The sequence below is a fragment of the Castanea sativa genome, chromosome 2 (genome assembly GCF_040712315.1).
Source record: "Castanea sativa cultivar Marrone di Chiusa Pesio chromosome 2, ASM4071231v1".
In the NCBI taxonomy this organism is placed as follows: domain Eukaryota; kingdom Viridiplantae; phylum Streptophyta; class Magnoliopsida; order Fagales; family Fagaceae; genus Castanea; species Castanea sativa.
In genome coordinates, this window is record NC_134014.1 from 315413 (window position 1) to 338623 (window position 23211).

At 34.9% G+C, this 23211-nt stretch overlaps 3 protein-coding genes across 3 annotated transcripts; 2 read left to right on the forward strand and 1 right to left on the reverse strand.

Moving 5' to 3' along the window:
- The first annotated feature begins 5937 nt into the window (after positions 1–5937).
- Positions 5938–10601, forward strand: LOC142625941 (2-methyl-6-phytyl-1,4-hydroquinone methyltransferase, chloroplastic-like). The gene is made up of 3 exons (XM_075799700.1): positions 5938–6958; positions 7469–7775; positions 10160–10601. Exons 1-3 carry the CDS (start codon positions 6390–6392, stop codon positions 10313–10315), a joined length of 1032 nt encoding a protein of 343 aa, XP_075655815.1. The 5' UTR covers positions 5938–6389; the 3' UTR covers positions 10316–10601.
- Positions 10602–13834: 3233 nt separating this feature from the next.
- LOC142623901 (calmodulin-like protein 11) lies at positions 13835–15780 on the forward strand. The gene is made up of 4 exons (XM_075797384.1): positions 13835–14043; positions 14236–14393; positions 14697–14777; positions 15398–15780. The coding sequence occupies exons 1-4, from the start codon at positions 13968–13970 to the stop codon at positions 15533–15535; spliced, it is 453 nt and encodes a 150-aa protein (XP_075653499.1). The 5' UTR covers positions 13835–13967; the 3' UTR covers positions 15536–15780.
- Positions 15781–18308: 2528 nt separating this feature from the next.
- On the reverse strand, positions 18309–22112 carry LOC142626193 (uncharacterized). Its single transcript, XM_075799988.1, has 6 exons — positions 21814–22112; positions 21624–21683; positions 21325–21522; positions 21011–21223; positions 20720–20929; positions 18309–20544 (listed from the first exon to the last, which is right to left on the reverse strand). The coding sequence occupies exons 2-6, from the start codon at positions 21664–21666 to the stop codon at positions 18722–18724; spliced, it is 2487 nt and encodes an 828-aa protein (XP_075656103.1). The 5' UTR covers positions 21667–21683; positions 21814–22112; the 3' UTR covers positions 18309–18721.
- Between the last annotated feature and the right edge of the window lie 1099 nt (positions 22113–23211).

Genomic DNA, 23211 nt, shown 5'->3' on the forward strand with positions numbered 1-23211 from the left:
AAGCAAAAAAAAAAAAAAAAACAGCCAAAATTTTTTTTTTGAACTAAAATCTAAAGAAAAAAAAATTGTAATAGAGCAAGTCCATTAGGGAAAAAAAGCCCAACATCAATCCTAAACAACAGATGGTAAAGCAAACCCAATCTAAAGAAAAAGACAAGGTAAAGCAAATCCAATGTATTACAAATAATAGCAAACCCATGGATTTTCAAAAAGAAAAAAAAAAAATCAAAACCCAATGTGCGTGTCCACCAATTCATCAAGTAAAGCAAAAACTGAAATCAGAAACCTAACCTAAAAAAAAAACCTTATCAGTCATCAATGAAAACAACCAATGAACGGTGTGAGCTCTAGGGCGCATCGGTCATCACATCGTGCCTCAAACTTGAGCTCTAAAGCACATCGGGCATCGAAGATCGAAGATCGGTCATGCCTCAACGTGCTGCTCGACGGCCCTGCCCCTCAGCTTAGCCTTAGGCCTTCCTACTCCTTGCTCTCTCTCTTTATCTGAAGAGTGAAAGCAAATGAGAGTTTCTCTCTCTCTTTGAGACTTTATTTGATTTTTTTTGAATTGTGATTGGCTGATTGCTTAGCTTTACTTTATAACTTTATTAATATTTGCCCCTGTTTTTGACTTTATCCATTGGTGTTGGTGAGATACAATAATTGTCTTTTAGTGTATTGTGATTTGTGATTGTGAATTTATCTGATTGACTCTTGTGATTAGGGGTCTTGAGGCTTGTTTGTTGAGTGGGGGGTGAATGGGGGCATAGGGTTAGGGTGGGATATTTGAATTAGGGGAAGTAAATGCACATGGGGTGTGTGCTGGTGCAACTAATAAACAATAATTTAATTAACCAATAATTAATTGAGGAAAACAACTAATAAATAATAATTAATAATTTAATTAACCAATACATTATAAAAGACAAACAAATAAAATTATGTTAGGTTAAACAACAATTAATAATTAATGAAACAAAAATATAACAAAGAATTTTTTTAGCAATGAAATATATAAAGAATGAACTGTGTAGTCGAATGGGAGATCAGTGGATGAATGATTGCTTGATTGTGTATATTGAAAGAGACGTAGCTTATAGTATTGATAATGAGATTATCATGCAACGATTTCAAAATATGAAAACTCGTAAAAAGTAATTATAAACTTTATGTATTTGCATGTTTTTTTTATTGTTGCTGTTGTCAATATATGAATTTCTTTTTTTATTAAATTGTGTAATTTATACTTCTTAAGAAACACCCTGAAAAAAATTCCTGAAACGGTCGTTGAATCCTCTAAATAAATTAGAAAAGTTTTTAGACGTTAGTTGGCTATACCAGGATTAAAAAAAATAAGAAAAAAAAAATCCTGACTGAAAGAAAGAATTATATAGCACAGTTCTTTTTGACATCATGCACCTAATATATGAGGTACGTTCAAATTATCAAAATTTTCTTTCTAAGCCCGAGTTCAACTAATGTCGTGCCAATATGTTGTATTTGGCAAATATGCTCATAAGATCCAAAGCCTAATTTGACTTATCCTTTAGGGATGGGCAAAAGGTGCAAACTTGCAATTTTAGAAAGAAACAACAGTAAAAAGAAAGCAAAAAAGAAAATGCCTTATGTTGAGAAAATATATCTCTTCATAAGAGTTATAATAAGTTATATACTAACTCAAGTAACATCTCAATTAATGTATGTCATATAAATTAATCTTATATCTAAAAAATGTATTTTGTCTGATTACAAAAAAATGTATTTTGTCCATCTAACGAATACGACTTTTCTTTCATAATATGTAGATATGTGTTTTTTTTTTTAATTAAAAAAGTAGTAATAGAGATTTAAACGTATTTGTTGAAAAAAAAAAATTGACGTCTATAATAACAAATTAATATGATTCATGTAAGCATTTTTAGTTTACAACATTTGCAATTACTAGTTTACTAGCATTATTCCTTTTTTTGGGAGGGGGGGGGGGGGGGGTGTGTGGGAAGTAGCTTCATAGTTGCAGAAACTAGTGAGTTAGACAGGGTAATTTTTTTTTTTTTTTTGGGAGGGGGGGGGGTGGGGGGAAGGGGGGAATTAGCTTCATAGTTGCACAAATTAGTGAGTCAGACAAGGTAAGAGCATCCGCATTGAGTAGGGGACATCCCAAATGCAAGCCCATTTTACCATTCAAGCCCATTTTGCCCACTCCAGCGAATGTTGTAAACTCTCAGGATTGTAAAAGATATTAATATTTTATTAGTTCTCTCCACGTTTTCTCATCTCTCAGACTCTCACTCCATTGTTGAACTCTCACACACCAAGCTTCTCTCTTCTCTCTCATTCCCTCTCTCTCTCTCTCCATCGCCGCCGATTCACCCACCTATCTCCAAATCCCTTTAATCTCAAGCTTTTCTCTCTCATTTGGTCTCTCATTTTTTGGTATTTTTTGTGGTTTCTAGCGGTGGAGATCGGCGAGTGATTTGGGTTTCTAGCGGTGGTGGGTTTGTGATTGATGTGGGCACGGGTCAGGTGGTGCAGTGGCGCCGTGGGTCAGTTGTGGGTTTCTTGTTTTGATTTTTGATTTTTGATTTTGATTTGGATTAGAGATCCGTGAGTGATTAGGGTTTTTACCAGTGAAGATCGGCAAGTTGTGTGGGTTTCTGGTGGTGGTGGGTTTGTCGCTGATGTGGGCCGGGTCAGCAACGGCAGCGGCGATGTGGGTCAGTTGTGGGTTTCTTGTTTTGATTTTTGATTTTTGAGTTTGATTTGGATTGGAGACCCATGAGTGATTTGGGTTTTTACCAGTGAAGATCGGCGAGTTGTGTGGGTTTCTGGCGATGGTGGGTTTGTGGCTGATGTAGGCCAGGTCAGCAGCGGCAGCGGCGGCGGCGGCGGCGGCGTGGGTCGGTGGTGAGTTTCTGGTTTTGATTTTCATTTTTAATTTTGATTTTTGATTTTGATTTTAATTTAGAACGATGGTTTCTGGTTTGTGAATGATTTTTGGTTTCTAGATTTTGCTATGGACGATGGTGGTGGTGTGACTGAGAAGGTTGACAGAGAAGGTGAACGGTGGTGGATTTTTGGTTTCTGGTTTCTGAATTTTTCTAGACGGTGGTGGTGGTGTGATTGAGAAGGTTGACAGAGGAAGAGAAATAGAGATTAAAGAGAATTGAGAAATATTTTTATACTATTATTTTTATATTATTTTAATGTGTAGTATGGTAAAATAGAAGTTTGGATGTTGAAGAATTGTAAAATAGTATTGTATAATTGATAAAGTAATTTTTTAAATGGTAAAATAGAATAGAATTAGGAAATATCAATGCAGATGCTCTAAAATTGGACCTAACCTGAACTTGAAGGATTTCACCTGGACTAAAGACATGTGATCTGACCTGTTTTTTAAACTTCTTATAAAAAAAAAAAAAAAAAATCAGATTTGTTTGATTTGACTTTTCAGCAGCACAATGCACAGATGGAGAGAACATAATTTTACCAAATCTAGTTAATCAAAAACCAACACTTAAAAGGATAGCCTCATTGACCGTCCTTATAATTGTTATTTCATGGAGAAGAAAAGACGAAGGAAAGAGATAATATACTAAGAAAGCATAATAATTCCTAAGTATAAATACTACACAAAAACATATCATGTTTTGCATTATACAATCCTAAAAGCTCTACTAAGATCTAGATTACAAGATTTACTAGCAAACTTCACATAAATTAACTCATGATCAAGTTATTGCCTTTAATCAAGATATAAACAATCTTACAAGCAGTAAAAATTAGACCACTTTTCATGTTTCAATAGTATCAACTCAATTGTAATTATATAACTTCATAAATCAAGATTTTCAGCTTTTCACTTACGTTCATTCATAAAAGGCCTTTATGCACAATCATCATCATGCCTTACACCTAATTATAAAATCATGTTCCCTCAAGCATAAGAAATTTTGGTTTCTGCATACCCTTCAAATCATTGAGTTCGTTAGTCATGAAACGATTACATTAGTTTTTTTTTGGTTGTAATTATTAGGTAAGTTATACTCGCAATCTAATTATAATAATTTTTTCACACTAAGTAATTTGTCAAAAAACTTATCAATTTTTTCATGTGAAAAAATAAAGGTACATGCATAGTTTCGTATTATATCGGCGTATTATAAGTGCTCATGAATCGTACGATATTGTGTGCATATCGTATATATTGTTGTAAGTGCACAATTGCACCTGGCCCCAAGAACAGTTACGGGCTCAGGCCCAATGAGCCTTAAACAATATGAATTTGTAGAGTGTGGGCTTGAAACCCAGGTTAGAAGTGTCTGAGGATTAAATGACAAGCCAAATATTGCAAACACTTGAAAACAACCAGGGATATTGTAAATCAACCTGCTCGGAAGTAAGCCGAGAGCTGTTCTTATATTATCTCTTTCTCTTTTTTCTTTTTCTTTTTTTCTTTTTCTTTTAGATTACAAAAAAGGGAGCCCCCACTTCCTGTTCTAGGCTTCTCCTTAAATACCCCTCTTTTTGATACTTTGTACACGTGTTGCCCCAACTCCCCTTTAGCCTAGATATTTCTTTTCTCAGTGCCTTTGAATAGTAACCATAAGTTTCCCTTCCACTGTTCAGGTGTCACTTCCCCATTAATGCGGCCATGGTGGTAGGTGCAGGGTCTTTAATGTGGAGGTGGCAGCCTTTATCTTTGGTATTTCTCTAACATCGGTGCTTCTAGGACATTCAAGGGTTCACCCCCTTTAACCATTGGTCTTGACTGTGTCATTCCCTAACCTTTACCATGAAGTCCCGGGTTCTCCGGTGTCTGTCCGAAGGGAAATTCACCCTCGGCTAGATCCTCGGATCCTCGGCGTATGGGCCGACCCGTAGTACTAACAAGTTCTAAACCCAAGAGCAGGTCGGCCTTCCTTAGCATGGCCCAAAGGCCCACATTCCCATCAGGGTCTTTTTACTCCCCACAATTGTATCATATCGTAAAATCATATGTATTGTACGATACATTAACAAATGCTTTAAAATAAGATTTTTTGGGTCAAAATTTGTACTTTTATTTGATTCTAACAAGCTGCTAGACTTGTTTTTAATACAAAATTATTAGATTACTTAATTTAGCCTAATAAAATAACATATTCATAATTTTTTTTAATCTCTTTTTCCCTTACAAAATTTGGAATACATAGTACACAAATACACTTCACTTTAATATTTACAAATTTATTTTCATACTATGAATAAGATATTAATTGACAATATAATTTTTTTTTTGTCATTATTGTTATAAGTTCAAGAAACTAGAATGCCAAGAATTTTTTTTTTAATAAAAAATTATTAAAATAAAAAGAACAAGAAGAGATAGTAAATGTTAATAACGATGAAGAAAGTTTTAGTGATAAAATAAGTTTGCAGAATGATAAACATGATGATAACATTGACTTAGATGCAGTTGATAAGGAAATATGATCAAAATAAATTATTATTTTTGGGTCATTTGTAATATATTATCACTTTTGAATCTAAGCAATTTGAATGTATATGTTAGAAATACATGCTAGTTTAATTTATTTAGTTAGCTTGTTATATATTATTACAAAGTGATGAATAAATTTGTCATTAGTTGAATATATTCAAAATTTATAATGAATATGCCCTTTATATATGTAAATTTATAAATTTTTTTTTTATAAATTTGATTAAGTATTTGTACATCTTACTATACCCGATACGATACAATAAACGATACTCAAAAATAAAAAATCGGTTCATAATACTATTCACGTTTTGACAACTATTTCTTGGTACACATTTTCAACTATATATTTATAATGTCTAAAAGTTTGCTCAAATGGTGATGTTTTTCCAAACGGTACCGTTTCTTCTGAACTAAGTGATAGTGCCCAAATAGATGGAGCCAAAAAAAGAACCATCCGTGCGACAATCAATGCTACAATAACATGTGGTTCCCGTGTCGCGGTTAGTCAGCTCTGAAACACCAAAGCTCTTAACCCCTTCTCTCTCTCTCTCTCTCTCTCTCTCTCGACATAAATCTTTCTATCTTTCAGGTGTCTGTTCGCTGCCTCTTTGTTACATTGGTAAGCAAAGCTATCTTACCTTCTTTCTTCTAATAGATATATGGTACAATTTGAGTCTCCTTTTATTGAATTCAACCTTTAATTTGATTACTTGCATACCCATTTCTTACAAAATTGTAAAAACCATACTTTTTTTTCTTCTTATACTCTTATTAGAGTAGCCAGTATCTTTGTTAGTTGGTTTAGGGGTTTGTTCATTACTCTTAAATAGTCACTGAGAAATAGCAAAGAAGTCTGTTTGTTTCTCTCTCTCTCTCTCTCTCTCTCTCTCGTGTGTGTGATTTCATGGCTTCTTCATTGATCACTGGAGCTCAGAATCTCAAGCTCATTAGTGGCAAAACCATAACTCCAACTGGGTTTGGCTATGTTGGGTCAAATTTCCAGGATAGGCGCTGGCCCAATAAGAAGGGCTTAGTGTCTTTTGGTAGGAATTTCAAGGCTGGAACTTTAACACCCAGATGCAGTATATCATCCTCAAGGCCAGCTTCCCAGCCTAGGTTCATACAGCACAAACAAGAGGCATTTTGGTTCTATAGGTTCTTGTCTATAGTATATGATCATGTCATAAACCCTGGTCACTGGACTGAGGATATGCGGGACGAGGCGCTTGAGCCTGCTGATCTCTTTGATCGGAATATGATAGTAGTAGATGTAGGTGGTGGAACTGGGTTTACCACTCTTGGTATAGTTAAGCATGTGGATGCCAAAAATGTTACAATTCTTGACCAGTCCCCACACCAGCTTGCCAAGGCGAAGCAGAAGGAGCCCTTGAAGGAATGCAAGATAGTTGAGGGTGATGCAGAGGATCTTCCGTTCCCAACTGATTATGCGGATCGATATGTATCCGCTGGGAGGTACTATCTTTGAGTTTCATTGCTTGTTTAGAATGTTGTTTATTTATATAGGTGATTATTGAATTGCAATTGAAGTTTTCTGGCGGAGAATTTTAGTGCATGGAATTGACACAATGTTAATCTTTTTAAGACATTAATGAATTCTATGAAATGTTATTGAAAATTGATTTCATTTCATTTTTTTAAAAGGGATTTCCTTTTTAAAGAGAAAAAGGGAATGGAAATTTTCATTCATACTGGTCTTGTAGTACATTCAATGTATAGGAAATAATATCTTTCTGAATATTTATTATTGTGAAGACTTAAAGTTAGAAAGTGTGCTTTTATTTTTATGTTTGACTTATGATATTGATAAAATTATTTTCTTACAGAATGGTATCTTATAATTATAGTTCTGTTGTAGGCTTTTAGCATCTCTATATCATTTTTTTAAAAAAATCTTTTCTTTCTTTCATGTAATATACTTTCTAGAGGAAATATCTTATGTAATATTCTATAATTATTCCTCAGTATCGAGTATTGGCCGGATCCACAGCGTGGAATTAAGGAGGCATACAGGGTACTGAAGATAGGGGGGAAAGCCTGTCTTATAGGTCCTGTGTACCCAACCTTTTGGTTGTCTCGTTTCTTTGCAGACGCGTGGATGCTCTTTCCAAAGGAGGAAGAATACATTGAATGGTTTCAGAAGGCTGGTTTCAAAGATGTTAAACTAAAAAGAATTGGTCCAAAATGGTACCGTGGCGTCCGTAGGCATGGCCTGATCATGGGTTGCTCTGTAACAGGTGTGAAGCCCTTTTCTGGGGACTCTCCACTACAGGTAACATACTTCTTCTTGCCTTCTGTCTTTTAAGTAACAGATGAAATACTATCTGAAGATACTCTTGATTTTGTCATTTACCTGACATTATAGTAATCATGTTTTTGTTATATGTTGTTTCTTCTTTGGTCAATAGTAAGAATCAAATCCAAAAGTCCAACTTCTGCCTTGTGGATACCTTTTTTCCTTTATAGCTATACCAGAAGTCAAGAAACCACTGGTGATAGCCATATTTTGATAGTTAAAAAAAAAAGTTAGGAGATGTAGGACAACCTAAGCTTCTCACCTAGATTAATCCCACTTTAGACCTTAGGCTTCACCACCTAACGTTGTTTGGATTCACCGCCAAAAACGTAATGCAAATTTTGCATCAATAATCATTGAATAATATATAATATTAGTCTGAATACAAAAGAAATCATCTGGAGCTTTATATACGGCTTCTAGGAATCACAATGATAAAGATAAACTCTCCTAATACGAATCCTAAGCAATCTCAAATACTAATCCGATAATAATCAAATGGTAATGATAAACCCAAATAAAGATAAAGGTAACACAAATGATAATCTCCACAGATGTGCTATGGTATGGTGTCCGCACCATTTGGTTAATGGGTGTCCTTGGGTATTTGTTAATGAACTATTTTAAGAAAGTTTTGATACCATTTTCATGGGAAATATAAAAAACTGTTAAAAAATCAGTTTTTTTTTTTTCTTTTCCTATAAAAAGTTTCTAAAAGTATTTTCTAAACCAATGCACTTAGGACATCCACTAACTTTTCAGTAAAAAAAACCTTGAATGCATATGTCACAGGCCCACAGCTGACTTCTTGCAATTTTGTAAAGATTTTTCATGATGATCATATGGTTAGGAGCACTTGAATATTGTAAATATCCTTTAAGAAACCTTTCATTACACTAGAATTAATGATGCATAGTGCCTGTCAAAAGTTTTCTATAATTTCAATAGAGAATGAGATTATGCAAACATCACCAATATTAATGATCTTACAAGGATTTTAGCCAATTGGCCGAGAAGTTTTTCTGGTGGAGCTAGTCTGCTGTGTCATTAATGAAGCTTTCATTACACTAGAATTAATGATGCATAGTGCCTCTCAAAAGTTTTCTATAAAGTCACCAGAGAATGAGAGTATGCAAACGTCACCAATATTGTTCTCTTACAAAGAATTTAGCCAATTGGCCGAGAAGTTTTTCTGGTAGAGCTAGTCTTGCTGTGTCAATAATGAAGTTTGTTTTCAAAAGGGATTCTGAAATTGTTGCTGAGCTTAGGGAGAATTTTAATGCTTGTTTTGAGCTCAATATAAAATATGCAAATTGGTGAGTGGTTAAGAACATGTCACTTACCCGCACAAGATAAAAAGGAGAGTTACAAGGCTCACGCTTGCATATATGGTTGTACACTATGTCAAAGTCATTTGCATGGACTTATTTTCGGTAAGCAGTCCTCTGAATAGACTGATAAGTGTGTTGTATGGTCCTAGGGACTAAAAATATTTTGAAGTCTTTTAAGTTTTAGAATATGATGTGAGGATTTTTTTTCTGTGCAATTGGGAAGGAAAATACAACAACAACAACAAACATCCCAAAATTTTGGGGTTGGCTATGGATTTTTAACAGATTAGTTAGGGTCGGCTACATGTATTCTTTTCCTCCATTCTATTTTATTTGAAATCATATTCTCTATTACTTCCTTAATTGATAAGTCTTTTATTTCTTCTACTAATGTTATTTTGGTATTCCTCTAGCCTTTTTTTAATTCCCTTAATTGTTCTTCTCTGAATATGACCATTCCATCTCAAGCGACTCTCTCTGATCTTTTTATCAATAGGAGCTACCCTTATCTTTTAGTAGATTTCTCATTTCAGATCTTATTTTTCCGTTGCAACTGGGAAGGAAAATAACAAGTTGACATATTCTTCTCTTGTTCTACCCTCAATTCAAGATTCCTGCCATATTTTATACCTGATTTTGGACTATTCTTCTCCCTTCTTTGTTGTATTAAGCTTTATAGCTGCTAGAATTGAGAACTTGAGGAGCCATTGTCTATGATGTCAAGACTGATATTGCCGAAGTGTGCACGTGAAAGGATTATAAAAATGAGAAGCTCTGGCTTGTGTTTGGCCGTAAACACCTTAACTGCATATGTTATTTTACAATTTTTTTTTTTTTCATTTGGATTTTAGACTATGAAATCCAAACAAAATCAGTATATAGTATAAAGGTGCAGAGTCTAAAACAAGGCACGAGGTAGTTTTAATTCCAACTTCTAAGAAGAACTTTTGAATTGGTGATTATTAACCATTACTTTCTGACCTCTCTTTCTCTCTCACTTAAGATTTATGAGGTGTGTGGTTCATGCAGCTTGGTCCAAAGGCAGAGGATATAAAGAAACCTGTGAATCCATTTGTTTTCGTTCTCCGGCTCATTCTTGGTGCGATAGCTGGAGCTTACTTTGTACTGATTCCAATTTACATGTGGATCAAAGATCAAATTGTTCCAAAAGGGATGCCTATCTAATATGGGAGGAAGTCATTTGCTCATTTCATCTCCAAAGTGAATATTAGACTGCTTGTGATGGTTTGTGTGTCCTCTGCTCAAGATAAACCTGTTAATAGCAAACCAGATGAGGTATCTAGTTGCTTTGGGCGGACCTCAGGGCTTAGTGCTGTTTGGGGCTACAAGTCTACCACCCCAATAAGGTTGTTGCAATGGTTTTTTAGTCATTTAGTGCATGTAACCAACTTACCGTGATTGACATTATTTATTTACTATTTCTCAGATAGACTTTCACTTTTAAGGGTAATCATGGTCTTGGGGATTTTTAAATACACTTATGGAAGGATTAGCTGCGAAGAAACAGAGTGGTAATGCAATGAAGCAATTTCATTGGCTAAATTACACTGAGCACTTCCAGGGTCTGGTGAATTTAATCAGCATCATGTTCTAAGAAACTCAAAACTGGTATTAAAAATGGTTCAACTAATTTGGGTATGCGTTTCAAGTCTTGTGTAGGTTTCAATAATGGTTTGGGCATGGGAGAGGTTTTAGCTTTTTAAATATGGTGGTGTGACATAGCATTTTGACGGATTAACATTTGAGTTTCTCTTACATTCCACGTTCCTGAAATTGATTCTATCAAATAGTTCACATCTTCTATTATCATCTATTTTTAAAGGTATTTAGGGAATCCTTCTTAATAAACGAAATGTTTGTATCATCTCAATGCCAATTGATTTCATTGTAATAAGAAGTGAATTTAAAGTTTGTGGTATTTTCTGTTTCTCCGGATGATATGATGTGTTAAGCATTTGCTATTTGTTTGGAAAGCTCCTACTACTATGATGGGGAATTCCATGATAATGCTTCTAAATACTAGGTGAACTCATACTGGTCAAAGTAGAAGAAGGAAATGGTCAGACTGATCTGGCATGGTGACCATTGAACCTCTGTAATATCTTACAAAGTGGAGTCGGTCATATAGAAACAGAATAGAACATCAACACGTAAAAAAAGGGATGAAGGTTACACCTGCTACCATGACTTTTAAACTTCACTTATTTTTCTGATCATTATGTCCTGTCAATTGATGGTAGTTTATGAGAAGACAAACTGTTCACTCTTAGTGTAATTATGCATTGCATATGTTTGCCAATGCAAGCAGGCCGGTCAAAAGCATAGATTATATTATATGCTGGATCCTGCCACAAAACGTTACCGAAAGTGTTTTTTCTTGTAGCAGTTTGATCTTAAACGAAATCAAAGTACTAACTTTGAAATGAAATCGATATTTTTTCTCTTAGATACAAACGCCAACTTTGCCACGTGAAAGATAACTTTTTGAATAGTCAATAACATCGGTGACATTTGAAATGTTCCTAAAACCTCATCAAATAATCACAAGCTATGATCAAATTATTGATTTGCTTATAAATGGTAGGGACAAAATTATTAATTTGCTGGAAGAAGTGGTGGGTTTTTACATTGGATACATGCTCTTCCTAGCTAGACCTTCCAGAAAATATTACTATATGCATTTTTAAATTGTAAAGCTTTGTAATTGTAGAGAAGCTTACGGATAGAAAGTAGAAACCTAAGCCTTGGGTTGGTTGGGACTCAAATAAACTCAAAATTTAGCTAGTCAATCCCTTTAATTCCCAGTCTTCATTTGAAGGTTGAACTTGGAAGTCCAATGGATGGACCATGACTGGAACGAACGAGTGATCTTTGTGAGAGAAAGATAATCAAGAGGTAATTGACTATGTCAATATACTAGTTGTATCATCGAGATTAATTGCTCCCTCCCTCCAAAAACAATAGTGTACTTTACAATCGAACTATTTCATTGAATGAGAGCTGGTGTGAAAATGAAATATTAGAGCTGAATAGCAGAACAGGAAACCGCGTAGACAGCCAAGCACATTAATTTCATTTTTCTCTGGAGTTGGACCATTTGTGATTGTGATTTGTGAACCAAGGACAAGGCTCACGCTTCCATTTAGTCTACTTGCATTTTGTTATACCCCTCTTAATTGTAAATGGTAGGATTAGGAATTCTTATTATGTTGTTTTTCCTTTTTGGGTTTAACGTATTGATCTCTTAAAAATTACTATTAGTATATGATTGATCTTTAGTACTTTTAATAAATATGTCCAGCAAAGATTGTTGCTCTTGTTAGTGCCATTTGTTTCGGATGGCAAAAAACACTTTTTACTTCAAAGTTTAAAATACTAGGTGTTTGGTGAGTATTAAAAAACTGCTTTAACAAGGAAGTTATTTTTTTAAGAAGTGCAAGACCCCAAAAAAGCCAAACGACTTTCAACCAGCTTTTGTAAAAAAAACTACATCAACTTTTCAGAAATTGTTGGTTCGATTGCTAAATTGCCCACTTATTTTATTAAAAGTTAGTTTATGTATTAAACCATACACGGTTTGCTTTTATTGGATGCATGGTATCAATCAAGGACCATGTGATGGACTTGGAACACAGGACCAATAAGCCTATGTCAAGTGCATTGTTAGAAGTAGTACCTAACAATTTTATAGGGAAAAAATTTAGATACAGTACCTTAGTGTTGTTCTTTATATCTCCTCTTAAGATTCAATTATGTAGTTACTTAATTAAAAAAATACACTTCTATTTTATGAGTAAAAATCCACATGACAAAATTTTAAGATGAGAATCTAAGGAACAATATCTAAGTATTGTAACTAAATCTTGCCCATTTTATAATATGAAAACATAAAGTATTGCAGTTTGCATATAAACATATCACACATTTAGGTTGCGTTTGATATTGGCTAAAAAAGACATTTTTTTATATTATTTATGGGTCTTATTGTATTATTTCAGCTAATTTTTAACTTTATATAGTACTTTCAGCAAAAAAATTTCAATTTTAACTAAATAAACTATTTTCAAATAATTTTCAGTTTCAACTAAATAAACTGTTTTCAAAGGCATTTTTACCCACATAAATAAGGTTAAGGCAGTGGCTTGCAATGTATGTATAAAATGTCATATTTAGTTCTAGGTCTGGTTCTGTTTGTATCAGTATATATCTCGTGCAAGCAACGCAGCGTGCTCTTTGGGTGTTGAAAATGTGGAAAGCAAAGTGCACAACTCCCCATACCCTCTCTCTCACTCTATCTTGCTCTTTGAAATTTGAATGCCCCTTTGTCTCCTAAACACCAAACCCTTACAGCTGTCCTATTTTTATATCATTTTTCTACTGCATATTACTTACAAATAATAATACTCTACTAAAATGCACATATAAATTTTCAATTAAATTAATACTTGTAATAGTCTATTCATTTCTTTTCTTTTTTCATTTTTATTTTTCCCTTCCCAAAAATAAAGTCCACGTAGAAACTAGAATGAGTGGTCATAACTCATACGATTCTTTTCTAATAATAAGGCCAAACACCAAACTATAGTCATAAGCTTAGTTTGACTCTTTAATTTTTTAATTTTGGGAAAGAAGGTGTGCTATACTTTACCACATTAAAGTTCTACATAAAGCCCAGCTAAGATTGAGCTATACTCTGATTATCAAAAATAAAAAGATTGAGCAATACTCAACATACTCTCTCTTTCTCTCTCTCTCTCTCTCTCTCTTTGTGTGTGCATAGCTCTTAAGGTGTTCTTGAGGTTTCCGAACAAACTCCATGGCAGATGTACTGAGTGAAGAACAGATTGTTGAGTTTAAAGAAGCCTTTTGTCTGTTTGACAAAGATGGAGATGGTGAGCATTTCCCTCTTATATATGCTTATGTTTAATGGCTCTACCTTATTTATTATATGCACTTATGCTTCAACATCTATAAAACATGTTATTTCTCTGTTTAGCAATAAAAAAGACCTATAAAACTGTTTTCAAGAAGATATATGAGTGGAATAGCATATTTATATGGTGCTCAAATACTTGATTTTGTAGGTTGCATTACTGTTGAGGAATTGGCAACTGTTATCCGGTCATTGGATCAAAATCCGACGGAGGAGGAGCTCCAGGACATGATAAGCGAAGTTGATGCTGATGGAAATGGAACCATCGAGTTTACAGAGTTCTTGAGCTTAATGGCCAAGAAAATGAAGGTAACCAATTAAAGTTAAAACATACCAAAGTACACTCATTAACCAAAAAGCGAGTCAATGTATCCTAACAAAGAAAAAGAAGTAATATCTCAAATTGGCAATTCTAAAATTTTGTTCTACATGTTTGCCTTCTCCTTTTGTCGTAAATGATAAATTACTATTAATCCAAAAAATTTAAACGGTTAAGAAAGTATGAATTTAATACTCTAATAGTAAAGAGAGCAACAAATAAACAAATTTACAACCAAACATAATTGAACCATTATCTGTGCTTATGGTTGGATATTTCTGTGTCTTTTGTAGGAAACTGATGCAGAGGAGGAGCTTAAAGAGGCTTTCAAAGTCTTTGACAAGGACCAAAACGGATATATTTCAGCTACTGAGGTATATTTTTATCTCTTAAATACTCTTTAGTTAAGATGTGAATACGTAAATTTATGAAAGTGAAAGTGAAAGCCTCCTTTTTGCCTCTAAAATGACACTTTTGTTTCTTGCTCTCTGCCTGTATTGACCTTGACAAATTAAGAATTTCTAACATGCACAATACAATTGGGGCCAAGATGTGGCCATTAGAGGCTTGCATTTCCACCAGAATTCTCCAACAATATCATCGAAAAATAAATGTTCTTTCATGGGGAAATTAGTGAAGTTTTAATTAAATTCTACTACAGTATTAGATTTCAGACATTGCTGGGATCACCAACATGGAGAGTTGTGATACGATTTAGTTTTATGATCATGTCTCAATAGTGAAATTGTTAATATTAAAATATATTACTTGAACCATCGTGTAAAGTAATAGATTGAATGTTTTGCATAAGTATGTCACATGTTCACCTAGTTTAGATTAATTTATATGGGTATCATCTACATGACATTACCTTGTACGTTTCTGCGTGCAAGGAACATTAGCAATGCTTAATTTTATTTTAGACAATGCATCTATGTTTGACATGAAACTTCTAAAAATGAATTAAAAAGTGATTCTCTTTGTTTGTGTGTAGCTGAGGCATGTAATGATCAATCTAGGCGAAAAGTTGACGGATGAAGAAGTGGAGCAGATGATCAGGGAGGCTGACCTGGATGGTGATGGACAGGTCAACTATGAAGAATTTGTCAAAATGATGATGACCATTGGATAAACATTTCAGCAATAAGATTGAAGAAATTACTAAATTCAAATTCATTGATTCTCTCAACCTCATTTCCCAGCAAGAAATAAGTGTGACTATTTGTTGTAGTATTATTATTGTTGTAGCCGACCAAAAATTAGAATCACTTTGTACTCACCCTTTGATTTGTTCAAATCTAAATTGTATTCTTTCTAGTTTTAAATTTTGTTATGTGCTTCAAATTAGAATAAATATCAATTAATTTTTCAAAGTAATTTCCTTATCCTACAACTCATAGAAGATCTGATGATGTGAAATTTCTCTAACTTTTGGTTCTAAGCTTTGACTTTGAATGAGGACATCAATGGTTCGGAAATGCATGTATACATACCAAGAAATTTAATCATGAAATTTGGTATAGTTTATATACTCTCTTTTGTTGGAGAGCCTAGAGTGATTCAGCTGTCCCTTTCATATTAACTTTTTGAGAGTTTTATTATATGTTTTTGGTGATAACCTGCTCTCTATATTTATTTTTTTCTTCGGGGGCTTAAGGGATATCCTACTCTCTTTCTGTTCCAAATTTTATGTTTGTAAAGGAGAAGGCAAACAAGGACCCGTCAATGTCATATTCATTTTTGCAAGGGCAACGACCTTTTCTAATCCAATTTTGCGGGTCTGCACAAAACCGCGTTGAACTATTGGTATTCTTCTTGATATGTGGCATAAGAAACCATGGAGGTATATACACTCATGCATGTCATGAAATGCTAATAAATTTATCTTTGAGGGAATGCATGTATATGGACAGTGTAATTAATAGCAAGATTTTCAAAGATCAAGACATCAATCTAGAGGTATGAGACATTTATTAAAGATTAAAAGAGATCATGTTTAGCATTTCATTCTCTCTCACTTTCTCTCACAATTTGTTTTTAGGGACATTACAAATTTTATTATATAGAGCTTATAAAATGATGTGTCAATAATCATAAAAAAAAAAAATTAAACATTCATATATTAGGTGGTTGAAACTTACCAATCACATTTACTACAACATTAGTTTGTAAGATTTATATAATAAAATTTGTAATAATTTTAGTATTTTCTATACAATCTTACATGATAGCTAAGTTAAGTAGTAATACATCATCAAGGACAAAAGTAAAATTTGACATGTTTATTCACATCTTATCATCTCTCTCTCTCTCTCTTAAATTTCTTTGTCGTTGAAGAAAAGATTTGAGTTTAAATTTTGTATATACCAAAAACCACTTAGTGTTTTTGCTTGATGATTGTGGGTTCCTTCTTTGGATAGAGCCCAAGCCCAATGGTTTTGGGGGGGGGGGGGGGGGGGATCCTGGGCCTCCAAAGGATGGTGTAGATAGTTGGTGGACTGGGGTTGACTTATTGCGGCTTTACTGGGCTGTTTACAAGCCAATTTGTGCACAAGACATGGGCTCCACAACACAAATATACATAGACATGTCTATATTTATTGGTTAAATAAATAACTAAGGAATAACAAATGAACTAAAAGAGTGCAAATAAAAGAACGTTAGGGATCCCCAAAATAGAGTGAGATTATGTTTTCATTATATTAAGTATTTGAATACATTGAGTCCTACTTTGCTCCGATATATCACAAGGTTAAATAGCGTTCAAAAATCACAGACTTAGATAGCTCTCTTTAGGCTTCCAAGACTTGTGAAGTTTGAATCCCTTTAAATTCAAGTGTATCCTTAAGTATTTTTCTATAGAATCCTTCATAGTACCTCATTCTACACTTTATTTCAAACTCACAGCTCACTTCCTAGTGCCTTTTCTAGTATATTAAGTACTTCTTGCTGAATGCCCCTTTGGCTAGAGCTTTAGCCCCTATTATAGTGCCACTTCTAGGGTTTTTCTATGCCATTGATATATTCTTTTTGGTGCTCTGGGTACCAGAACCAATGTTATGTTTGTAACATTAATGGCTGGTCCTTTCCTCTCTCTCATTATTTCCCCTTTTGAGGTTTGGCAGCCAAAAGCCCCTGCTGACCTTCCTCTTATGGGAGATCCCATTTGAGTAGAGTTTTTACCACAAAAAAAAAAAAAAAGATCCCAGTTGGTTCACCTTTCCAACTTTACCCGAGGTCCTAGGCTCCTAACTTCTAAGCCACCATCTATTCCCATAGCCTTCTTTTGAATTGTGGGCAGCTGATGGGACATGACCCCTTTCGTTTCTTGTGCCCATAGGCATGCCACTTTGAGCTGTCCACATCCCAGTTGGTTTTCTCTAGCAATTCCCGAGAATCCTCCTTCACTTTGGTGGATCCTGTGCAACCTAGCCCAGCTCTTACCTACCTCCCTTTTGGGTTTCTTTGCATGTTGCTTCTTGCTTAAGCCTTTGGCCTCCTACTTCCCTTTGTACCTCTTTTTCTTCCTAAGGCCCACACTTTATTCTTTTCTCCCTAAGGGCCGGGCTCATCCCTTCTTTATTTTTCTAAGCACCAAGCCTTTCTTCTTCATAGGCTAGGCCTCCCCCACTTTTAAGGGCCCAGTTCCTTGTTGCAATTTTGAACTTCAACAATAATAAAGATCAATTAATATTGTATGAGCATCATAGGTACAAATATATTGTATCTATATATTAAAAAAAATCAACGATCACCAAGATTCAAACTAACATAGCTCTACAATTGTGTGTGTATATAAATGTATACACACAATAAGATTTAAAGCATATGATGTTCACACTTCACTATATAATTATTTATTTATTTATCAATAAGTAAAGACTTTAATGATTTTTTCAAGAGTTTTGTAGCTCAAAAGTTTACAAAGAGTTTCAATATCATTGTGCTGTAAATAAAAGTGAACAAACTAAGATAAGAAAATAACAATCGAAGGCAGCAGAACTGCCGAACTTACCATTTCTTGCTCAACCCATACAAACTCTCTTCTCAACACAAAAAATAAAAATAAAAATAAAAGAAAAGCAAAGAATTACACCCAAGGGCCCCTTATATGATAATACAGCGATGAGGAATTATACAGTTACTATAGATGCATGAGGGAAAAGAGAAGCTACTCTTCGCTGGTTTATCTCAATATGCTAATAAACCAGTGTCTCCTGATCACAACTCATATTCCAAAAACTTGAATCAGAAAGAAAACCCAACCAAAACAAATCAAAGTGAAACTGGAAAGTGATTACTTTTTTTTTTTTTTTTTTTAATTAATCATTGTTGCACAGCACATGCAGTTGCCAAAGAAGGAAGACCTGTGCTTGCGCTTCTCTTTACCTTTTGGTGCAGTTGATTCAGCTTCTTCAGTAGACAAGTTACACAATTCTCTAGTTGCCTTTTTGGAAACAGCATGGTTTTCTTGTTTCTGTGGTGTGACTACAAATTGAGTTTCTTCCTCTTCCTTCAAGAAGCCTAGGAATGGAGTTTTTGATTTCTCAGAATCACTTCTTTCCAATGTGATAACTTTCTCTTCCACAGGCATTGCTTGATACTGTAACATGTGTTGGTTGTGCTTGTACCCTACATGTGCAACCGGGTTTCCAAGACTAACATCAGTCTGGCCTGATGAGCTCTCCATTGTAGCCTTATCCTGAAACAGTAGTGGCATTTGATCTGACTCTTCGCCTCTAGCTTCAATTCGGAGATCAAGATCAAAGCTTGGTGATTTTCGCATATGAACATGAGTGTTCGTGCTATCAGAACTGGACTCAGAGCTAAGCCTTCCCATACTTTCTTGTGCTTCAGTACTTCCATTTATAAATGCAGATGCTTCACCTTTGATACTTTCTACACTGGAATGACTAGCTGAGGTTTTAGTTTCTGTTACTTTCAACTCAACTATAGAGATTAAATTTTCTATGTTCAAGCTTGTGGAATTGAAAGTGGAAGCTTTCACAACAGAGAACTCATCACAGCTTTCTTGCTTCAGCTCAGGGATTGGCTCAATGCTGCTGCTTTGAATAATAGTCTCAGCTGCTATTGTAGTGGCCTGGTTGTGAACTTCAGACTGGACTATAGAAGCAGGAGACTGTAAGAGCAAAGCTTCTGCCTGTTCAATTGGAAGTCGTTGAGACCTACATTGTCTTGGGGTTTCACTTCCTTCTGTATCATTTCCTGTGGCATATGAAGCTTCTGCTTTGTCCTCTATTTCTTCCAAATTTTTCTTCTCTTCTTGTTGCTCATCTTCACACCTGTGTCCTGTGACAATCAACCCTACTGGAACAGTAACCATTCCACGTTCAGCAACCACCGAAAGCTCTCCTTCTGAGTCCTTGCAACTTCCATCAAAATTCTTATTCTGGTTGCAAACAAGCTTGTCCTCATTTTCAGACCCAAGCTTCCTAAATTTCCTTTGGGATTCATTTGCCTCATCAGTATTTTGTTCTTCCATTGGCTCTTCACAGAACAGAGTTGGGTTGTACTGATGTGGCCTCTCTTCAATGCCTGATCCACTTCCTACTATTTTTGTTTCTTCAGCAAGAACCATGCACTTGTCCTCAGGTTCAGAAACTTCTTGATGGGAGTTTAATGGCCTATCCAGCAGAACAGCTTCAAGTTGTAAATTCAGGGAATCATTCCTAATTGAATTGGCTACAGTAGATAACTCCCCATTGTATTTGTTCAAAACAATGCTCGGAGTGTCTGATGTTATTGTTGGCAGATTGCTCAAACCAATCCCCATCTCATCTCCCTTTATAATCTCAATTTTCTCTTTGAATGACATCTTATCTTCTTGGTACGGTGCTTCTTTTACTAATGAGTCACCCATCTTTTCCTCATTGGGATTGTCACCCAGATAGTTTGACAAATTAGGACCTAAGGGGTGACTATTCTTATTAGCACATATAAAACTTGATCCTAGAATATCCTCACTTTTGTGCAGCAATCTACAGCCATCTTCTTCACATTGGTCAGCATTAACTTTATCTAATGCAAGTTGATCAGACTTTATATGTAAAGACTGTTGAGGTTCTGGATCAAGTGGTGTAGATATAGTATTAAGAGTTGAATCTTCGTCTTCGTCTGCAGCTGTTTGTAGCAAACAAACACTAAGGTTTAGGTTGGGTTGTACTCAGTTTTTATGTTGACAATTACATTACTCCTTACTTGTACTAACTTAAAATAGAAGAAGCAAAAAATTCAAAATATACCATCAATAATTGGAATAAGGTCACTTTAAAATTATTAGACTGAGTATGCTAACCTTCACTGATGGAAGCCTGCTTCTCAAGCTGATGATCATTTGTTCCCAATAGATTCTCCTTCAAATTTGAATCTATTGGCTTCTCATGAACTTCTAAATCTTTTGGTGAAAAAGCTGTTTTGATTTCGTTGTCTTCATCACTTGCTCCAACTGATTTAACTACCGCTTTTAAAGATTCAGCGGGAGAATGAACCTCATTTTCTTCTTGCTCTATAGAAAAAACAAGGCCAAAATTGAAGACTACGGATTAAAAACAAAGTTCTCTAAAATAATTAGACTGGGTATGCTAACCTTCATTTATGGAATCTTGCTTCTGAAGCTGATGATCACTTCTTACCAATAGGTTCTCTTGAGAATTTGATTCAATTGTCTTCTCATGAACATCTGAACCTTTCTGCAAAGAAGATGGTTGGACTTCATGATTTTCTTCATTACTTGCTTCAATTGCTTTCACTACTGCTTTTGGAGATTCAGCGGGAAAAAGAACTTCATTTTCTTCTTGCTCTATAGAAGCAAGGGAATAAAGTTAAAGTATATGGAATTATCAGTTGATCAACTGGTAAAGGTTGATGAATGTAAGTACTGGGGAAAAGCAAATTACCAACCTCTTCCACCTGGTGTCTCTTTTGCAATGTGAGGATCTTTTGCTCCTGTTGAGTCAATAGAAGCTAACCCTGTAACTTTTTCATGAAAATCTTTTGCTTCAGTTGTTGGAACTGTTTCATCTCCTCCTTTGATATCATCTGCATCAGCAGATTCTTGAAACATGTTTTTGGAATCTATAGCATTTGTGTTATCCTCTTCTGCATTTGTACAAACAACTATTATAAACAGCCTAGAAGAACACTTATTTCGGCAAAGTCAGAACTAAAGAAAACATCAATGACCTGATGAATTGCCTTACCTTTGAGACCAGACGTGTTATTGTTGCCCATCTCATTGCCCATGTCTATGTTGCCAACTCCTGCAATATAATGAAGCAAAAAGAATGAAACTTACGAGAATCAACTATAAGGGCTGGAATCTTTCAGTAGCAGTGTCTAACTTAAAAGAGTGTTCAAAGCCCAAAATGTGCAAGTCTAAGAACTGCATACCATGACGATCATGATAGCCACATGCATATGGCAATAAACATTTGAGGACAGCTTCATTTCTCTGTGACTGCCAGAGTGTTGATACTTGATTAAAACGGCTACTTCACACTTCTTGCTTAAAGCATAAGCCTCGTTGGGTCATTTGTCAGCCAAACATATATGCCTCTAAAAGTAGTGGAACGTCAACATCGAATTCTATTTTCTTTATCTGACATGGACATTCTATGAACATGAATTTTATGGTATCAATTTGGAAATTGATAACTAAATTGTTAGCTACTCAAGGTGCCATGTGTAGCCTATCATTGGCCTGCCCATATGATTATGTTTTGCAAAAAAAATTTAACTACTATTTAAAGGCCAGGCAACCTGGTAGAATATATAGGCCAGTCTAATCTAGCCTACTAAAGCAACCCTTTTTTTACATGCACTACACAGACAAATATAGGTGTTCTGATGTGTGGGGAGTTTGTAGGGTACATAAAAAGGCTTGGTGTTGTGTTTTTTATACGCACTCTTCATCAGTACTAAAAACAAGTTGGATCCATTTTCCATTTTCAAAGCAAACAAGTAGGTTCATGAAGGTCTTATGTTGTTCAAGGACATGTGGGAAGTACCATAGAAAAAGGTGCATCTATTAACAAAATACCTCCATATTTCAATCTAAATGTTCGTACTTTAGGGAAAGGACCTACATGTCTGCCCAAGACTGACACAGATGATAAAAAAGATCTTTTATTTAGATGATTGTTTAATTTCAGCTTAAAAGATCTCTATTGTTTTATTTTGGCCTTAGCCACATGTAGAACGAAGATTGGACAGCATCAGCTCTTCATAGCAGACTGGTCCAAATAACCATGGGTATGGAATAATGGTTTTGATAAGCCCATGGACAGGTGGGTCTCTTCAAGATTTCTTGGTGTTAAAGTTTATTTTAGGTGCAGGGTGGCTGGAAGCAGATATACTTTTAAGGCTAACTTCATCATAGCTGCGCATTTTTCTTTGGAACTCTCTACCTGTCCACCGGCTCAAAAGTTTACCAGTTGGACCCTCCATCCTCCTTTTCCCACTAGAAGAACAGAAAAGTAAGTGTTAATGGAAATCCACCACACCCACTTTTAAACTAAATATTAGCCATTGAAATGATTACGCCATATTGCATTAAGGCAGTGATTTTATATTTTATTTTTCTTGGTAAGTTGTATTAAACATTTAAGCCTAATTTTCTGATCTCCACTACGACACAAAATATAGGCTTCTTCTGGGCCTTGCATGGTCTAGGCCATAAGGGGCTATCTTATTAACTTAGTTTTTGGCCCAATTTCTCAAGGCTTTTGTAAACTAAGTTGCTAGCATTTGGATCACATATATAACGCATACACAAAAAATAAAGTTGTT

Excerpts from the sequence above, each read along its gene's own strand:
- LOC142625941 (XM_075799700.1), top strand. The coding sequence starts at position 6,390 with ATGGCTTCTTCATTGATCACTGGAGCTCAGAATCTCAAGCTCATTAGT. Across the intron at positions 6,959-7,468 it reads CGATATGTATCCGCTGGGAG|TATCGAGTATTGGCCGGATC; the intron begins GTACTATCTTTG and ends ATTATTCCTCAG. Across the intron at positions 7,776-10,159 it reads CTGGGGACTCTCCACTACAG|CTTGGTCCAAAGGCAGAGGA; the intron begins GTAACATACTTC and ends TGGTTCATGCAG.
- LOC142623901 (XM_075797384.1), top strand. The coding sequence starts at position 13,968 with ATGGCAGATGTACTGAGTGAAGAACAGATTGTTGAGTTTAAAGAAGCC. Across the intron at positions 14,394-14,696 it reads TAATGGCCAAGAAAATGAAG|GAAACTGATGCAGAGGAGGA; the intron begins GTAACCAATTAA and ends TGTCTTTTGTAG. Across the intron at positions 14,778-15,397 it reads GATATATTTCAGCTACTGAG|CTGAGGCATGTAATGATCAA; the intron begins GTATATTTTTAT and ends GTTTGTGTGTAG.
- LOC142626193 (XM_075799988.1), bottom strand. The coding sequence starts at position 21,666 with ATGGGCAATGAGATGGGCAACAATAACACGTCTGGTCTCAAAG. Across the intron at positions 21,523-21,623 it reads TAACACGTCTGGTCTCAAAG|AAGAGGATAACACAAATGCT; the intron begins GTAAGGCAATTC and ends GTACAAATGCAG. Across the intron at positions 20,545-20,719 it reads GCAGGCTTCCATCAGTGAAG|CTGCAGACGAAGACGAAGAT; the intron begins GTTAGCATACTC and ends TGCTACAAACAG.